The 16745-nt window shown below is 39.1% G+C and overlaps 1 protein-coding gene across 1 annotated transcript in view; it reads left to right on the top strand.

Annotated features, from left to right (window-relative positions):
* The window catches only part of USH2A (usherin), a 743449-nt gene that overhangs the window by 291179 nt on the left and 435525 nt on the right, over positions 1-16745 (top strand). The window contains exon 22 of the mRNA XM_070501449.1: positions 8753-8883. Within this exon, the coding sequence (XP_070357550.1) occupies positions 8753-8883 (131 nt within the window). The remainder of the gene's footprint in view (positions 1-8752; positions 8884-16745) is intronic.

The following is a 16745-nucleotide window of genomic DNA, read 5'->3' as shown; positions in this document are numbered from 1 at the left end:
TTTTTGAAGAAATTCTCAGGTTGTTTCTACAAGTGAAAAGGAAATGCAAAAGGTCCAGAATGTTCCAAAACAATATTAAATAAAGTATAATAATTTTGGCAGACCTATGCTGATTTCAAGACTTTAAGCCACAATAATCAAGACTTTGTAGTATTTCGTAAGTATGGGCAAATAGATTAGAAATATAGCCACACTTCCAGTGTCAATTCAATTCAATGGAGTTAAGGCAATTCAACTGGGAAAGTACAATATTTTCAACAAATGATATTGCATAGTCTAGAAAAAATAAAGCTTGACCCCTACCTCACATCATATATACAAATTAATCTAGATGGTTAAAATTATAAAGCTTCTAGGACTTGGTGTTTTAAATTTTAGCCATTCTAGTGAGTGTGACATGGTGTCTCTCTGTAGTTTTAATTTGCGTTCCCTGAAGACTGATGAAATGGAGCATCTTTCTTGTGAGCCTTGGTAATCGCATATCAGGATTTTTTTGTCAAGTGACTGTTCAAACATTTTATACACATTTCATGGGGCGGTTTGTCTTCTTTTTTTATTGAGTTGTTTATTAGTGTTTTGATTCTGACTCCTAGAGACCCTACGTACAACAGAGCAGAAGCCTGCCTGGTCTTTCTGTGCCATCCTCTCATCTTCCAGTGCTACATCAGACGATGCTGCTATTCATCAGATTTTCATGGCCAGCTCTTTTTGGAAGTGGGTGGCCCTGTCCTTCTTCCTAGACTGTCTTAGTCTGGAAGCACTGCTGAAATCAGTCCACCTTGGGTCACCCTGCTGGTATTTGAAATCCTGGTGGCATAGCTTTCAGCATCACAGCAACACTCAGCCTCCACAGTATGACGATCCACAGACGATTAGGAAATGAACTCAAGCCACAGTGGTCAGAGCACAGAATCTTAACCACTAGATCACCAGGGCTGGCTCTTATTGAGTTGCAGGATTTCTTTATTTATTCTATATACCCAGGTCAGTTCCGAGATTTTGAAATTCTGATTCAAGATCTTTTTTTTTTTCTATCTATAAATGCTTTGTAGTAGTTCTGTCCTTCGTCCTGGGAGTCGTGTGACAGTTTCCTTCTCTCTGGAGTTTGGAGGGAAGAATTTTCACCAGCTGAAACGTTCTGCTTCTCTTTTCTTTTTGTTCTTACAGTGGCTTTATATGGATATTACCTGATAATTTCCCATCATTTTGAAAGGTCTTGCATTTTCCTGGATCCACAGGAACAAGGGGGTGTCAGCTAGGATGAAGGTTTGGGGTGGCTAGGTAGGTTTCACAGTTCAAGAGAAACACATTCGGTTGTTTCAGTGGGAGGTGGTTCCTTTTATTGACAGTGCCTTCTGGGGTAGTTTGTGTATTTTCGGATTTTATGATTCTCTTTCATTTCTGTAGAACTCTTAACTTGCTGTTTGCTTCCTTCTTTGACTCTAAGAGATATGGCTCCTTCAAGTGCCCTCTCTCTCCCACAGAAGCAGTGGGTTCCGCACATTGCCCTGTCTTTTCCTGGGCCCCTTTGGGCTTTCTTCTTGGATTTTCCTCGTAGCCAGTGTTTTGGCCCAGCAGGCTTACGTGCTGTTCTCAATCTTTTTTTCAACTTAAGGAGGGACTGATTTTCAGGAGGTGATTTTATGTGGTTTCTGCCATGGCACCATTCTTGCTGTCCTGTCCTTTTTTCTGTTCATTGTCTACCTTACTCTCAACTACAATGTGCGATCTGGTGGTGATTCTACTGGTTTAGAATGTTTATTTCTCTAATTCACATATTGAAGTGTTTAGTATTCTCTGTCTCCTAGTGACCCTGTAGGCTTGGGTTATGGGTAGTTGTATTTGCTCTCCTTTTTTTTTTTGGTAAGTAAGATTGGCCCTGAGCTAATATCTGTTGCCAACCTTCCTCTTTTTTTTTTTTCTCCCCAAAGTCCCAGTACATAGTTGTATCCCAGTTTTAATTCCTTCTATTTCTTCTACGTGGGATGTCACCACAGCACGGCTTGATGAACCGTACGTAGGTCTGCACCCAGGATCCAAACTGGGGAACCCCAGGCCCCCAAAGCAGGGTGTGCAAACTTAACCACTATGCCACTGGGCTGGCCCCTTGCTCTCCTTCTTGAGCAGAATGGTTTTTGGAGGAAACGTGGAAAGATTTGTATTAGGTTGTGATCACTATCCAATGGGAAGCTGAATCCTCTTGACTAACATATTAAATATTAAAAAGAAGTCATGGATATGCCAGAAGAAAATATTAACTAGTTTTTATTATTTGTGGATAGGGAAGTACATTCTGATTAAAGCACACATTCCAAAAGAAATGAAGAAAAATATTTTGAAAGTTGGAATCTTTTCATTTTAATCAATAGAATAGTGAAAAACAACAACATAGGGTTAAAAGGCATACAGAAAACTGGGAGAAAGTATTTGAAGCATCTGCATAGACAAAGGATCAACATCTAATTATTCCACAAAATTTATTGAGGGCTTACAATGAAGCAGGCACTGTTCTAAGTTTCTATTTTAGGGGATGGAGATATAAAGCAAATTAAATAAATGATAAAAGGATAGAGCCTGCTGCAGATGGTGGGTGCTATGGAAAAAGGTAGAGCAGAGGGTGGTTATAATTGTTGGTCCCAGTCATCATGGGCCTATCAGAGAAGCTGAATTTGGGCAAAGACCTGTGAAAGGTGAGGTAGCAAATCATGCAGGAACCTGGGAAAGAAACTTCCAGCCAGAGAGAAGAACAATTACTGAGGTACCCAGAGTGGAGAAAGGGAGGTGAAGCATAATAGGAATGAGAGACATAGTGAAATTGGATTATTTAGGCAGTTGTAAACTACTGCGGTGACTTTGGCTTTTACTTGGAGTAAGCGAGAAGCCTTTGGTAGGCACCAGAAAAGAGGGAGGACATGACCAGAATTGTCTTTTGATGGGATCACTCTAGGTATTATTTTAGAATAGACTGTGGTGTGTGTGTGCATATTAGGGGAGAGTGGCATGGAACAAGGATGGAAAAAGGCAGATCAGTTAGGGAGTCAATTACAATAGTCCAGGAGACAGAGAATGGTGATTCATAACGTGTGATGATCCACAATACATAAAGAACTCAAATCAAGCAGAAGTAAATAAATAGACTCTTTGTAATCAGCAAAAGACATTTGTGTGCACAACTCCCAGAAAGATGCATAGCTATTTTTATGGCTAATATGTATATAAAAATTTCACCATGACCGATAATATAAAAGACAAATTAAAACCACTGAATTCTCATTCTTTGCACCTCAGATTTTGAAATGTCCATTATTTTCCAGAGTCTGTCCATTATTTCCATTCACACTATGGAAAAGCATGAGAACTAATTATTAGTTTTGAAAGGTAACATAACAATATTCATGAAATTTTAAAATATTTGCTCTCATCAACTGAACATTTTCTTAGAGACTAAAAATATGCAAGCACAAATGTTTGTTGCGGTACTGCTTTCAATATAAAAAAATCAGAAGCCAAGCAAGTGTTATCTATGATAAAATTATAAAATACACTACAGTAAATGTACTTAGTGATTAGAGAAAATTGTATGTCTTTGTGAACTAATGTGGAAAGATATCTGCTATGTGTTACTAAGTGAAAAAAACTTGCAGAAGTATTGTTCACAATAGCCGAGATATAGAAACAACCCAAGTGTCAATGGATGAATGGATCAAGAAAATGTGGTGTGTATATACACAATGGAATATTATTCAGCCATGAGAAAAGGAAATCCGGCCATTTGTGACAACATCGATGAACCTGGAGCACATTATGCTAAGTGAAATAAGCCAGATAGAGGAAGACAAATACTATATGGTCTCGTTTATATGTGGAATCATAAAAAAAAAAAGGTGAACTCATAAAAGCGGACAGTAGAATGGTGATTACCAGGAGCTGGGGAGATGTTGGTCAAAGGGTACACAGTTTAATTTATGTAGGATGAATAAGTCCAGAGTTCTAATGTACAGGTATGATGACCGTACTTAATAATACTCTATTGAACACTGGCGAGATGCTATGAGAGTCAATTTCAGATGTATCCACCACACTCAAAAAAGTGGTAACATGAAAAAAATAAAAGAGGGGGCAGGCCCAGTGGCCTAGCGGTTCTGCTTTGCTGGCCTGGGGTTCGCCAGTCTGGATCCCAGGTGTGCACATCGCCCCACTTATCAAGCCATGCTGTGGCAGGCATTCCACATATAAAATAGAGGAAGATAGGCACAGATGTTAGCTCAGGGCCAATCTGCCTCAGCAAAAAGAGGAGGATTGGCAGTAGACGATAGCTCAGGGCCAATCTTCTTCAAAAAGAAAAAAAAGGTAACGTGAGGATATGATATGTTTATTAGCTTGACCATAGTAATCATTTTACTATGTATATGTATTTCAAATCATCATCATGTTGTAAACATTAAGTATATATGTTTGATTAAAATTTTTTCCTGAAACTTGTGGAATGGTATGTGTAATATAATCCACTTTCAGTAAAGAGAAAACAATGACATAACGTGTGTGTGTGAATAAAAAATTCTGAGAAAAAGATTGCCAAATTGTTCGCAGAAGTTTCTCTGAGGGTGGCAGTTCAGACTATAGAGAATTTCACTTTCAGCTTTTATAGTTCTATAGTGTTTGAATTTTATGTAACGTGATTATTTATCCATTTTTGGAAAACTTCTGTAGAAGCTTAACATATGTACAGAAAAGTGCAAAAATCGTAAGTGTTCAGGTTGACAGATTCAAGACCTGAACAGCTTTATGTAACTGGCACCCAAATTACTATATAGAACACTACTGGGCCCCCAGAAACCCTGCCTTGTACCCTGCTCTAAATCCCAACCAGCGTTACCACTATCCTAACTTCTAACACCATAGATTTATTTTGCCTGATTTTAAAGCTAATATAAAGGGATCATACAGTATGTATTCTTTTGTGCCTAGTATCTTTCACTCAGTATCGTGTTTGTGAGATTCACGCATGTAGTTGCATGTAGCTGTAACTTGTTCATTGTCATTGCTATATTGTATCCCACTTATTTATCCTTTCTACAGCTGATGGACATTTGTGTAAGTTCTAGTTTGATGGCATAGTGAAAAGTATTTCTGTAAACACACTTGCATATCTTTCTGAACCTATGTATTTTGGGGGGTATATACCTTGGAGTGGAATGAAGGGATCAAAAGGCATGTATATATTTAGAAGATATACAGATAACTTAATAAATAGTGGCAGACAGTTTTTCAAAGTGGTTGTACCAATTTATACTCCCAATAGTAGTTTATGAGCATTCCAGTTGCTCTACGCATTTGGCTAAACTTTGTATTTGCTATCTCATTTTAGCCATTCTGGTAGATGTTTAGTGGTATTGCATTTTAATTTGCATTTCTCTGATGACTAAAAATGCTGAGAATCTTTTTCAGGTTCATTGGTCATTTGGACATCATCTTTTTTTTTTTTCACCGAGAAAGATTTGCCCTGAGCTAGCATCTGTTGCCAATCTCCCTCTTTTTGCTTGAGGAAGATTCACCCTGAGCTAACATCTGTGCCAGTCTTCCTCTATTTTGTATGTGGGTCACTGCCACAGCATGGCTGCTGACAAGTGGTGTAGGTCCACGCCCAGGAACTGAACCTGGGCCACCAAAGAGGAGTGTGCCAAACTCAACCACTAGGCCTTGGGGCTGGCTCCAGACATCATCTTTTCTTGAAGAGCTATTTGCCCCTATTTTTCTAATAGGTTTTTTGTCTTTTTCTTATTGATTTGTGTGTGTGTATATATATACGTATTTGATTATCAGCTTTTTCTAGTGCATCCAGAAATTGGGACTCTGGCTATTCTACTCAATTGGAAAAGATTATGTCTAATGATTAGTAATTACCAGTTCTGTAAGCTTTTCTTCAGTTATAATTATTCTGGACCTATAAGAAGTGTTTACATGGTTAACTAACTTTACCTTCTTAAAGTTCTTTCATATTTAGGTTTCCATTTTACAATATTATCCCAATTGTTCTAACTTTATTATTTATTATCTATTCTTTCATTTTCTTAAAGGTAGGGCATTTCCCCCAAAGGTTCTTTTTCTTTCTCTACACTCCATCTCCCAGGAACATGGATTCTTGCCAGATGATTGCCAATTTATTTTTCTAGTCCCATCTTCTCTTCTGAGATTAACTTTCTTGTTTCAAAATGATGATAGTTTTTTACAGTATTAATATAATAAACTCACTGTGCCCCAAACTGAACTTATATCCTCAACCCCATATTTTCCTCTTTACCTGACCTTCTATTTCTGTTAATAATGCCTCTTTTCCATCAGTAATTGGTGAAAAGAATTGACCATCTCGACCCACAGCATCACCTCACATCAACAAGTCTTAAATGAATCTCTTCTGAAATATATAGAGTCCATTCTTTCAATCCATTTAGTTACTGGTCAGCCCTTAATTAAAATTCTTATCATCTTGTTCCCCAAAAGCACAGGGATACCCTAACTGGTTCCTCTGTAGCTAAATTATCTGTATCTTCCATACATTCCACCATTAGTTTGGAGGCCCCCATCCTGACTTTGAGCATCCAGTTCCTTTCCTCTACCCAATGTCTAATGCCTTCCTTTAGTCTATAGGATAAATTCCAATCTGGTGGCTCAACCTTTTCAGTCCACTTAGCAGGAGAAATGGGAGTAAGAAAGCTAGTAACAGGGGTTCAAATGAGTTTGAATATTGAAAAATGATTCATTAGGATAATCTTATTCTGTTGAGTGAGAGATGTGCCAGGATGGACCAAGTACTGAGTCTCACAGCAAGAACCTAATATCCTAGCAGGCAGGAGTAAGAGAATCAGATTTCAACAATGAAATGTCAAAATGAGTATGACAAGTGTGTTTTAAAAGGGCCCAAAGCACGAAACCCAGAAGATGAAGATGCAGAAGCCAAGAAAGCCAGGAAAGATTTGAGTTGCCTCTTTGGAAAGTCAGAAGCCCACATCGCAGGCTTGCCTTTGCTGATGTTAAAAAATTTAACTCTAAAGATGCTTATAACACAAACTTCCTTTCCATCTTTGTCTTCTACACAAATTTCTCAAGCCAGATAGTCTGTGGCATACGGTCTGACAGTGGGCTTGCTATTTTTCCAGATTCATCTCTTGACTCCCTCCTTCACATCCAGCTTTCCTTAATACTTTTCCTACCTCTAGGCCTTTGTACGATTTCCCCCCAAGTCCCTCATGTTCTCTGAAAACAAGCTCAAGTATCATATTCTCTGTGGAAACTTCCTTAATCCCTTTGAATCAAATTATATCTTGTAAATATCTCTATTTCACTTATTATACTCATTACAGTTTTCTTCTCTTTTTTTTTCTTGTCTTTTTCCTTATCTGGAACTTAATATCTGGCACAGGGTTGTTAGTTTACCTTCTCTACTGTGTAGCAGAGTACTCAACAAATGTTAATATTCCATAGGTGCATATTGAGAAAATGACAATCCGATGCTCACAAAATGACTTATGCTGTCCTGCCTCCACACCTGTGCTAAAACTTCTCCCTTACCTCTAATGCACCCCTCACCTCCTTTCTCCTCATCCAGACCCTCAAAATATTTGCTGAGTACCCCTAGATACCATGTGATGAACCACATTCCACGTGTAGAAAGATGAATCAGACGTGGTCCCCGATTAGTTGCGTCTATGGGACCCAGGTTAAATCCCCCACCTATTGCACCTTTGGTTACCAAACCAGCCTGAAGGGAGCTCTCTCTCCTTCAAAATTTCGTAATTCTGCTTGACTGTATTACTACTCAAATCGGTATTCATTAATTATGCAATATTGTGCTCTTGCGCTGTTATTTGAGTCTCCTGTATGTTCTAAAGCTCTTAGTTGACTCCCACCATGTGATTTGTCTGTTAAAACACATACATTTTTTATTTCCAACTAAACTGGAAGCTCTTTGAGAACAAAGATTGTGCCTCTTGAACTTCTTGGCTAGTTTCAGTACGTGAAGTGAAATGCCTTCCGCACAGGAAGAGCTCCACAGTATGCATTAAGTGAGTGGCATACCGGGTACAATGGAGGTGGGCCGTGTGGTAGTAGTGGGAAGACACCTACTGAACCGTCACTAGCTCCCCCTGCTTCCTGAGCTGGGGAAATTTCTGTGAGACAAGAGCATTGTGTGTCCAGGACAGTGCTGGGAGGTGATCTGAAGGGTAAGGAGAGACCCTGAAATTCTGAAGGCTGCAGACCCTTTGGTTACAGAACAATGTTTCAGAAAATTAAGTCTATGGGCTATTTCATAGTGGGTCTTTCCAGTTTTTAGTTTCTATTACTGGACCAATTCTTTAAACTTCATAAGTATTTTAAATGAGGGTGCTGGAGTTTCTTTCACTCATGTCAAAAACACGTTTATTTTTATGACTGATAATATTCTCACATTGATACTCTGAGTGTCCAATTTTGGGTTGACAACATGTCTTTTTATGTTGATGAGTTTTGCATATATTTAAACTTCATTATATATTGATTAGTGGGAGTGCAGGCTTGAGTTTCCAAGTAAGGTTGGCATTCATAATGGGATATGTTTAAAACCAAATGGCTGGGACCATCCCAGCACATTGCTGTGTATAATTCCCCGACTGTACTCACTGCATCATAAATAATAATGAAAGTAAATGTACGTTTATCGTGAAGAATCAACAAAACCCCAGCGCTGATTCGCTGCTCGCATTTGTCTCACCAGGCATTAAGGCCAGCTTTCGAACAAGGGTGCCTGAAGGTTTGATTGTCTTTGCCGCGTCACCTGGCAATCAGGAAGAGTATTTTGCACTTCAGTTGAAGAATGGACGTCCTTATTTCCTTTTTGATCCTCAGGTAAATGAGTAACCATGAAGTTGATATTTTTGAGCGTTTACTAGGCGCTGGGTACCGCTTATGGTTTCACATTGAGCCCTCACCAAAAACTTAGAGGTAAGACTGTTATTATCTCCACTTCACCAATGAAGAAAATGAAACTTACGAAAGTGATGGGACTTGCCCACAGCTCAAATAGCAGAGCTAACTTTCAATCTACATCCTTAACAACCATATGTTATGGTAAATAAGTGAAAAGCAATGGGATATATTGGAGTATATGAGGAAGCCATTTGTTTTAAAACTAATTCAGCCTGACCTTGTTTTTCCAAAAGGGCCTGATGTGGCCTGTTGAGCATGCATTGTACATCTGCTTTAAATATTTACTATGTCCCAAAGACAAGAATGATGTCCTTAAAAATAGGGATGTGGCTTTTGACATTTCTTTAAGGATAAGCATCTCTTCCTAGAAACTAAGGATTAATTGCTGACCTGCTGTGCTCAGCTTGTGACCACTGACGTGCTGACCACTGACCTGCAGTGCCAGCTAAGCATCTCGTGATAGTAGTAAAAGAGATATTCCTGTCATGTGTGATGTATGCTCTTTGTCCCAAGATGGTATATAACCACTCTGTACACCCCACTTCTTTGATGCCCTTCCTTCCTTGGGAAGGAAGGCCCTGGGCTATAGTTCTCAAACCTGGCTCATAATAGACTCACTCTAATTTTGATTTATAGAATGATTACGGATTATTTGGGTTGACAGTTACCTTATAATAAAGATTAACACTTTTAAATAAATTTGAATAGATTTATTTCTATTTCCCTGAGAGCAAAATTATGTCTCTCTTTATCCTCCTTCTTTCTTCCTTCCTTCCTTCTTTTCTTCCTTCCTTCCTTTCTGTCTTTCTTTCTTACTTCATTTGTTCACCAGCAAATATTCAAGTACCTATTAGGTACCATTGTGCTGGATATTGCAGACTTACAATAGTTTTAAATTGAAATAGGACCACACCCCTCTGAAACAATCTACGAAGGATATGGCAAAAATTAATTTAAAATATTCATAAATGTTATGAAAGAGAAGTACAAGATGCTATGTATCATGGGAACATAAAAGGAAGGGTCTTTCATTTCTGAGTTGTCAGTCTTCTCTGAAAATGTGATATTTAACTGAGATGCAAAGAGGATGCATTGGTAGGACGAGTACATGTCTGTACACGAGGACATGTGTTTGAGGAGGGCAGGACAGGGGAAATACTGATGGGAGATGAGGGAAGGTGCTGGAAAGAAAATTTTCAGACATAGCAAATGGCCAGTGTTAAGTGCCTGAGGTAGATAAGAACATGCCGTATTCAATACATTGAGATGAACTTCATATGGCTGGAGAAGAGAGAACAAAGAGAAAAGTGGTAGGTTGAAAAGATAGGTAGAGACTAAATCATTTACAGCCTTGTAAGCAAATATGAGGGTTTAAATTTTTACTAAGGGCAATGGAAAACCAGTGAGCAGTTGTCTTCACTCTAGTTAAACAAATATTAGTAAGCATTTGACATTGGGCCCTGTATTGGGCCTGTGAGTAGTTGAGAAATGAGTAAGACTAAGTCAAAGATGTTTTTCTTTCCATTTTCTCAATTTTTCAACTTAAAACTGCTGATCTAAGTCATAAGCTGTGCTTGCAAAATAAATGTTTCCATTGCATTGGAAAGTTGGCACAACTTTTCCCCTCCATATCTAAGGAGCATCTGGGATCATGGGCCAAGAGCGCTGGGTGAGGATCACAACTTCATACATGCTGGTGGCCTACTCACGTTGGAGAGGAAAGGCAGGGCCTGCTGGACAAGTGTGTCTCAGCATCATGCCAGGCTCTCTGCAGGGGAACTCAAGAGGCAGGCTGAGGGCCTGGCCTGGTGGTACAGTGGTTAAGTTCACACACTCACTTTGGCAGCCCAGGGTTCACCAGTTCAGATCCCAAGCATGGACCTAAACACCACACATCAAGCCATGCTGTGGCAGGGTCCCACAAACAAAATAGAGGAAGATTGACACAGATGTTAGCTCAAGGACAATCTTCCTCACCACCAAAAAAAAAAAAGAAGGCAGACTAAGTTCTTCCTGCTTTAGGAAGCTAGGAGAGCCACAAGTTAGCGACTGGGAAAACCAGGGGAAGAAAGGTTTCCTTGGTACATTGTAGGTCCTCAGGCACAAGGACTTCTGGGTGTCACCTAGAATTGCAGCTTCTTAAAGGATGCCAATAAATGGACAGTTAGTAAGCAACAAACAAGTAGCATCAAACCTAACCAGATCCAGCAGCCAGAGAGAAAGAGAGAAGCAGCAGCTATTTCAGAAGGCAAGGCAGATGGCAGTTGGGGAAAAAAGCAAACAAAAAACAATCAGCAAAATTGAATCACTTGATGGGGCCGGCCAGGTGGCGTACCAGTTAAGTTTGGGTGTTCTGCTTCAGCGGCCCCGGGTTCACAGGTTTGGATCCCTGGCGCAGAGCTACGCACCGTTTATCAAGCCATGCTGTGGTAGGCATCCCACATATAAAGTAGAGGCAAAAGGGCATGGATGTTAGCTCAGGGCTGGTCTTCCTCTGCAAAAAGAGGAGGATTGGTGGCAGATGTTAGCTCAGGGCTAATCTTGCTCCAAAAAAAAAAATAAAATTGAATCAGCTGATTCAATTACAGGACTAAAAATATTATTTTTCACTTGAAAAGCCTTAGATAGATTAATTATAGGAGAGACACCATTGAGCCTCAGAGTAGTAGGTCAGGAGATAAAGTTGAAGAAATCTCTCACAATATGTAACAAAAATATGAAAAGATAAAAGATGAAAGATATTACTAATATTATTAAGAAGAAATTCAAAATGAGAACAAAACACACATGCATAAGAAAAGGAAGGATGAGAGAAAATCATGAAATATAAAATAGGAGAGAAAATCTGATTTAAGAAAAAACTGATTACAAATTTGTTGAAAGGATTCATCCAGTTGCTGTAAGATGAAGCAAAGCTAATGCTTCTGTAGGATCTCTGTGTGCCAGACGTTAGTCTAAACGCTCCCTCTGTACATAAATACACACACTTAAACTTCACAACAACTCTGCTATAGGCACTCTTATTAATACCAAGCAAGGGCTCAATCTGCTCACGGAGAGAAAAAAGCCAGTCCACCAAGAGACAAGGGCGTGAAGAGAGAGAAACTTTGTTAAGTGAGGAGCCAGCTGATCAGAAGATGGCAGACTATTGTCCTAAAATCAAATCATCTTAAATGGGAACTGATTTTCAAACCAACGGGGCTGGGGAGGGGCCTCGGGAATGTCAGATGTCGGATGACCATGGACCATTGCGTGCCTCTCCATGGACAAAATTTTCAGATCTGCTGAATGTGACATTCCTGAGGAATCTAAGAAAACATTAGTGATTTTGTTATGAGGGAGTGAAGGAGCCGTTTGGGCGGAGAGCTTAAATCTTCTGCTTACAAGTCATTCTCTCTACTGGTTACTGACTAGTTACTGATTAGCTTGCCTGCAAGAAGTTCTAAGCATATCTCCAAAGCACACTGTGAGAATAAGATTGAGCGGGACAGAAGTTTAGACATAGAGTCTCCCATGCTAACTCAGTCTCATTATTCTTCCCATTTGCCAGGTGAAAAATCTGAGTCGTAGTTAAATTCATTTTCCCGAGGGCATGCAGCTAATAAGTGACCAAGCCTTGTTTTAAACCCAGGCCATGTGGCTCCAAAGAACATGATTTTAGCTGCAATACTATACTGCTTTTCAACATGAAATAAAAATGTTGCTGTCCAGAGGCTCAGATAAAATATCATCCATGTACCATATTGGCGGGACATATTTCAGCAAGGCTTCTGACCAAAAGAAAGAAAAAAGAGACCAAAAAGTGAAAAAAGAGAAGCGATGGTAAACCTAGCATTATTAAGTTCAACCTAAATATTTAATGTTGAGTAACAAGAAATGTGTTTCACAGTGCCAAATAAGAATCTTTGAAATAGAAGAGACATATGGCAAAGACAAAAAACCTGCTAGTAATTGTTTGGTGCTAAAATTGCTAAGAGTTGAAGGAGGGGAAAGATGAATGAATTAAAAATTTCTAAAGATATCAACTTAGTAGAGTGTGGGGGTGAAAGAATAGATCATATTGGTGTCTTGTTTTCATAAAATAAATAGGCAAAAATGTTTGATTTTAAATATGAAAAAAATCAGCTACTAATAGAATGAAAATGTTCTGCAGGACATTCAGATTAACAAGGTGAAAAAAGAGATGATATGCTAAATCATAAAAATCAACAAAACTTATTAAAAGAGGAGAAACAGTGCAGTAAAATAGAAGATTGTCAATGAGACAGAAACATCCAGCTCTGATTTTCTCCCTCAACCTCTTAAGATCTGGAGATATTTGAGAAGAAGCCAGATGGAGAAAAACCTTAATCCTAAAACCATTTATTCAAAGAGCTTTTAAAGTATATAAAGGGGGTTCACATTAATTATCTTATTTCATTCCTGAAACAGCCACTTGAAGTAGGTGTTGTTTTCATCCTGCTTTAGAGGAAGTGGCTTAACTAGGGTCACATAGTGATTTAGTGATAGAATTGGCCCTGGATTTCTTTGATTTCATTCAATGAAACTTTGTTAGGAATTTATTGTACCCCAGGCACTGTGCTATGCAGTGATGGACTGGGAAATGTGAGAGGGTCAGCATGCGCTCTTGCCATCCTCTCATCTGGAACCCCTTCCCCATGATTGGAGTACAGAGTCTCTGCTACAGCTGGACAGGGGACGGAGTGATAGGACCCAGGAAAACGTGCAATGGTGGCTTCATGCTGCCTCACACTTGTATTGCTCTCGTCATTGTAAATGTCCATCCCAGTGTCTGTGAGTGTGGTTCCAGATGACCATTCATGCCCCAAAGCTACATGTGTAATAGTACACTGGCCATACACACACACAATCCATACATGGGGCAGTCTTTGCAGAATTAATCCAAAAATGACTTCACCAGATCTGAAGCTCGATTGTTGTGATATTGTGATTTATAAGAAAAATATATATTTAGTCATTTAGATAACCAAAATATGTCTTATAGACAATTGGTCTTTATCCACGGTTCCTGACTTATAGCTCCCAAAACCCTTGGAATTTCCTAAGTGATGAGAATGACAAAAATGTCTTTTATTAGGTTAATGAGGAGACTTTTGCACCCCGCCTAAGGATGGGACCTGGTTGCTAGGAGGACCAACTGTGTGATTAGAGGGTCGGAACTTTCAGTCCCATCCCCCTCTACCTCCTGAGAGGGTAGAGGGACTGGAGGTTGAATCAATTACCAATGGCCAACGATTTAATCAATAGTGCCTCTGTAATGAAACTTTCAGAAAAACCCCAAAGGACTGGGTTTGGAGAGCTTCTGGGTTGGTGAACACATGAAGGTGCTGGGGGAGTGGTCTTCCTTGAGAGAGCATGGGAGCTGCACGCCCTTCTCCATGCCTTTCCCTATGCATCTCTTCCATCTGGCTATTCCTGAGTTATATCCTTTTGTAATAAATGGATAATCTAGTAAGTAAAATGTGTCTCGAGTTCTGTGAGCTTCTCTAGCAAACTAGTCGAACCCAAGGAAGGGGTGTTGGGAACCTCTGATTTATAGCCAGTGGGTCAGAAGTATAGGAAAACTGTACTTGTGATTGCCCTCTGAAGTCTAAGGAGTAGGTCATGGGAATCTCCAATCTGTAACCGGTCAGTCAGAAGTGCAGGTAACGGCCTGAGCTTGCAGTTGCTGTGTGAAGTTGGAGGGAGGCCATCTTGCAGGACTGAGCCCTTAACCTGTGGAATATGATGCTATCTCCAGGTAGATAGTGTCAAAATTGAGTTGAACCCAGTTGGTGTCCTGGAGCACTGCTTGCTTGTTAATGTGGGGAACCCCTCCTTCCCCTCACACTGGAATTGATACCAGAACCTATTTAAATGCCATCTCTTTTGACAGTGTTGTTTCTCTGTCTAAGGATGTGATACCTTAAGACGGCAGAAGAGGAAGGTAAAGGGATTCAATGATGCTTAACTCTGCCCGGCCACAGTATTGTCATTATGATCCTGAGAATGGCTGCCAGAAAACTCTCTTGGTCTCATCGTTTTCATGTCCTTTTCAATGATCAGATAGACAGGCTGGTATAAGCCATGATAACGGAGTTCAATGAAGCATTCATGGGGCATCGCCCATCATTTCTGCCTTCTCACCCCTTTCCCTCAGACAATTGCTTAGATTACTCATCACTGCCATTAGCTTTCCCAGCTGCTCTGTCCCTACCCTGTATACCCAGGGTATACATATTTTGTATACCCAAGTCCTACCCTGTACACAAAGTTGGTAGGGGCCAACCATGTAGTAATAAAATTATTATAGCCAGAAGTTGGAGGAGAAGGGGAATGAGGAGGGTTCAATGATGCCTAACAAGTGCATTTTTATCTGGAATAATAATAACTCTCCACAAGGCAAAAATTACCTGCATTTTCAGGAAACTGACAATTAATTTATTCAAAAGAAAGTACAGTATTGGTTGAACAGGATTGCCTTAAGATATATTTGAGAAAATGTAATCAGACATGAATACTAAGTACTCATGGGTCATGTGCTCTCTCTGTATGACACAACGAGCTCAAGCCAGCCAGGACTCTGTCCTTCCTCACAGCCAAGGAATTTATACTCCAATGCAGGTTAACTGGACAAATTTGCCAACTTTTTAATGAAAATTCCCCATATTTTCAGACAAAGGATTGTTGAAACCCAGGAGTGGAGAAAATCTGGAATATTCTTCCATTGTTTGTTCTCCTTTTGGGCGGTAATATGAAGATAGCTTCTTGTACAAAGCTAGAGCTACCCAGGTTTAAAGAAGTTTGGAAGTTTGTTTTATATGCCTTCCACTGTCATTCAAATTATTTATATTTTAAATACTTTAGGTACCACTTTAAGCCAGTTTTCTTTCGTTTTGTCTTTAAATGAGAAAAGATTTTCTAATGAACACCTTATTGTACTCATCAGCCAAGTAGCTATTTGCTTAATGTGTCTTATTTGACTATACAACCCAGTGAGGGCAAAGTCTATTTCATCCACAATATATCCTTGAGGCTTAGCACAGTCCTTAGAGCCTAGTAGATGCTCAATAAATAAACGTCTGCCGACAGACTGACTGAGTGGCTCAATAACTGTTGACAAAATACTACTCGTAATTGAAGAAAATTACTCATTTTCTAGGATAAAATTTCCAGCTCTTTAATGACTATTCAATAATTTAGTTCTTATTCGTTTTAGTTTGTCAGTTTGTCAGACACTTTGACTTTTATCGATGGTTATTTTTAAATTACTTTTCCTGAATGCGTTCAAAATAATTCAATTTTGAGTTGTGAAAAGAGAATTTTGTAGGAATTTAAAATTACTGTGTAGCACATAGTTTCAAAATAACTTGAAGTCATTGTGCACTTTGTTCTTTTTAAAGTGTCTTAATAAATTTAAGTAATAAATCCCTTATATAACAATGTATCCTACGTAAAGGCTATAGGGGTAAAAACTTATTCAGTTTCCCTTGCAACTATCCAATGCATTGCATATTAAATATTTAGGGAAAGGGGGAGAGATTCTTCATATTTAAAACTGGATATGTATCTGCATATTATGGACTGGACATTTGGAACCGTTAAGATTCACAGTAAAAAGTTACTCCAATTTTTAATTGCTGTATTTTTTGTTAATTCTCGAACAAATCACTACAATCTTCCAATTCTTTATTTGATTAATTTCAATTTATATATACTTGCACACATGCTATTTTGTTGACCAATAAGGACTCATGGTTTTCATTTAAAAGATTTATGTT

Source organism: Equus asinus, chromosome 30 (genome assembly GCF_041296235.1).
Source record: "Equus asinus isolate D_3611 breed Donkey chromosome 30, EquAss-T2T_v2, whole genome shotgun sequence".
NCBI classification, from domain to species: domain Eukaryota; kingdom Metazoa; phylum Chordata; class Mammalia; order Perissodactyla; family Equidae; genus Equus; species Equus asinus.
Note: the sequence above shows the minus strand (reverse complement) of the source record. Positions and strands in the feature narration are given on the sequence as shown.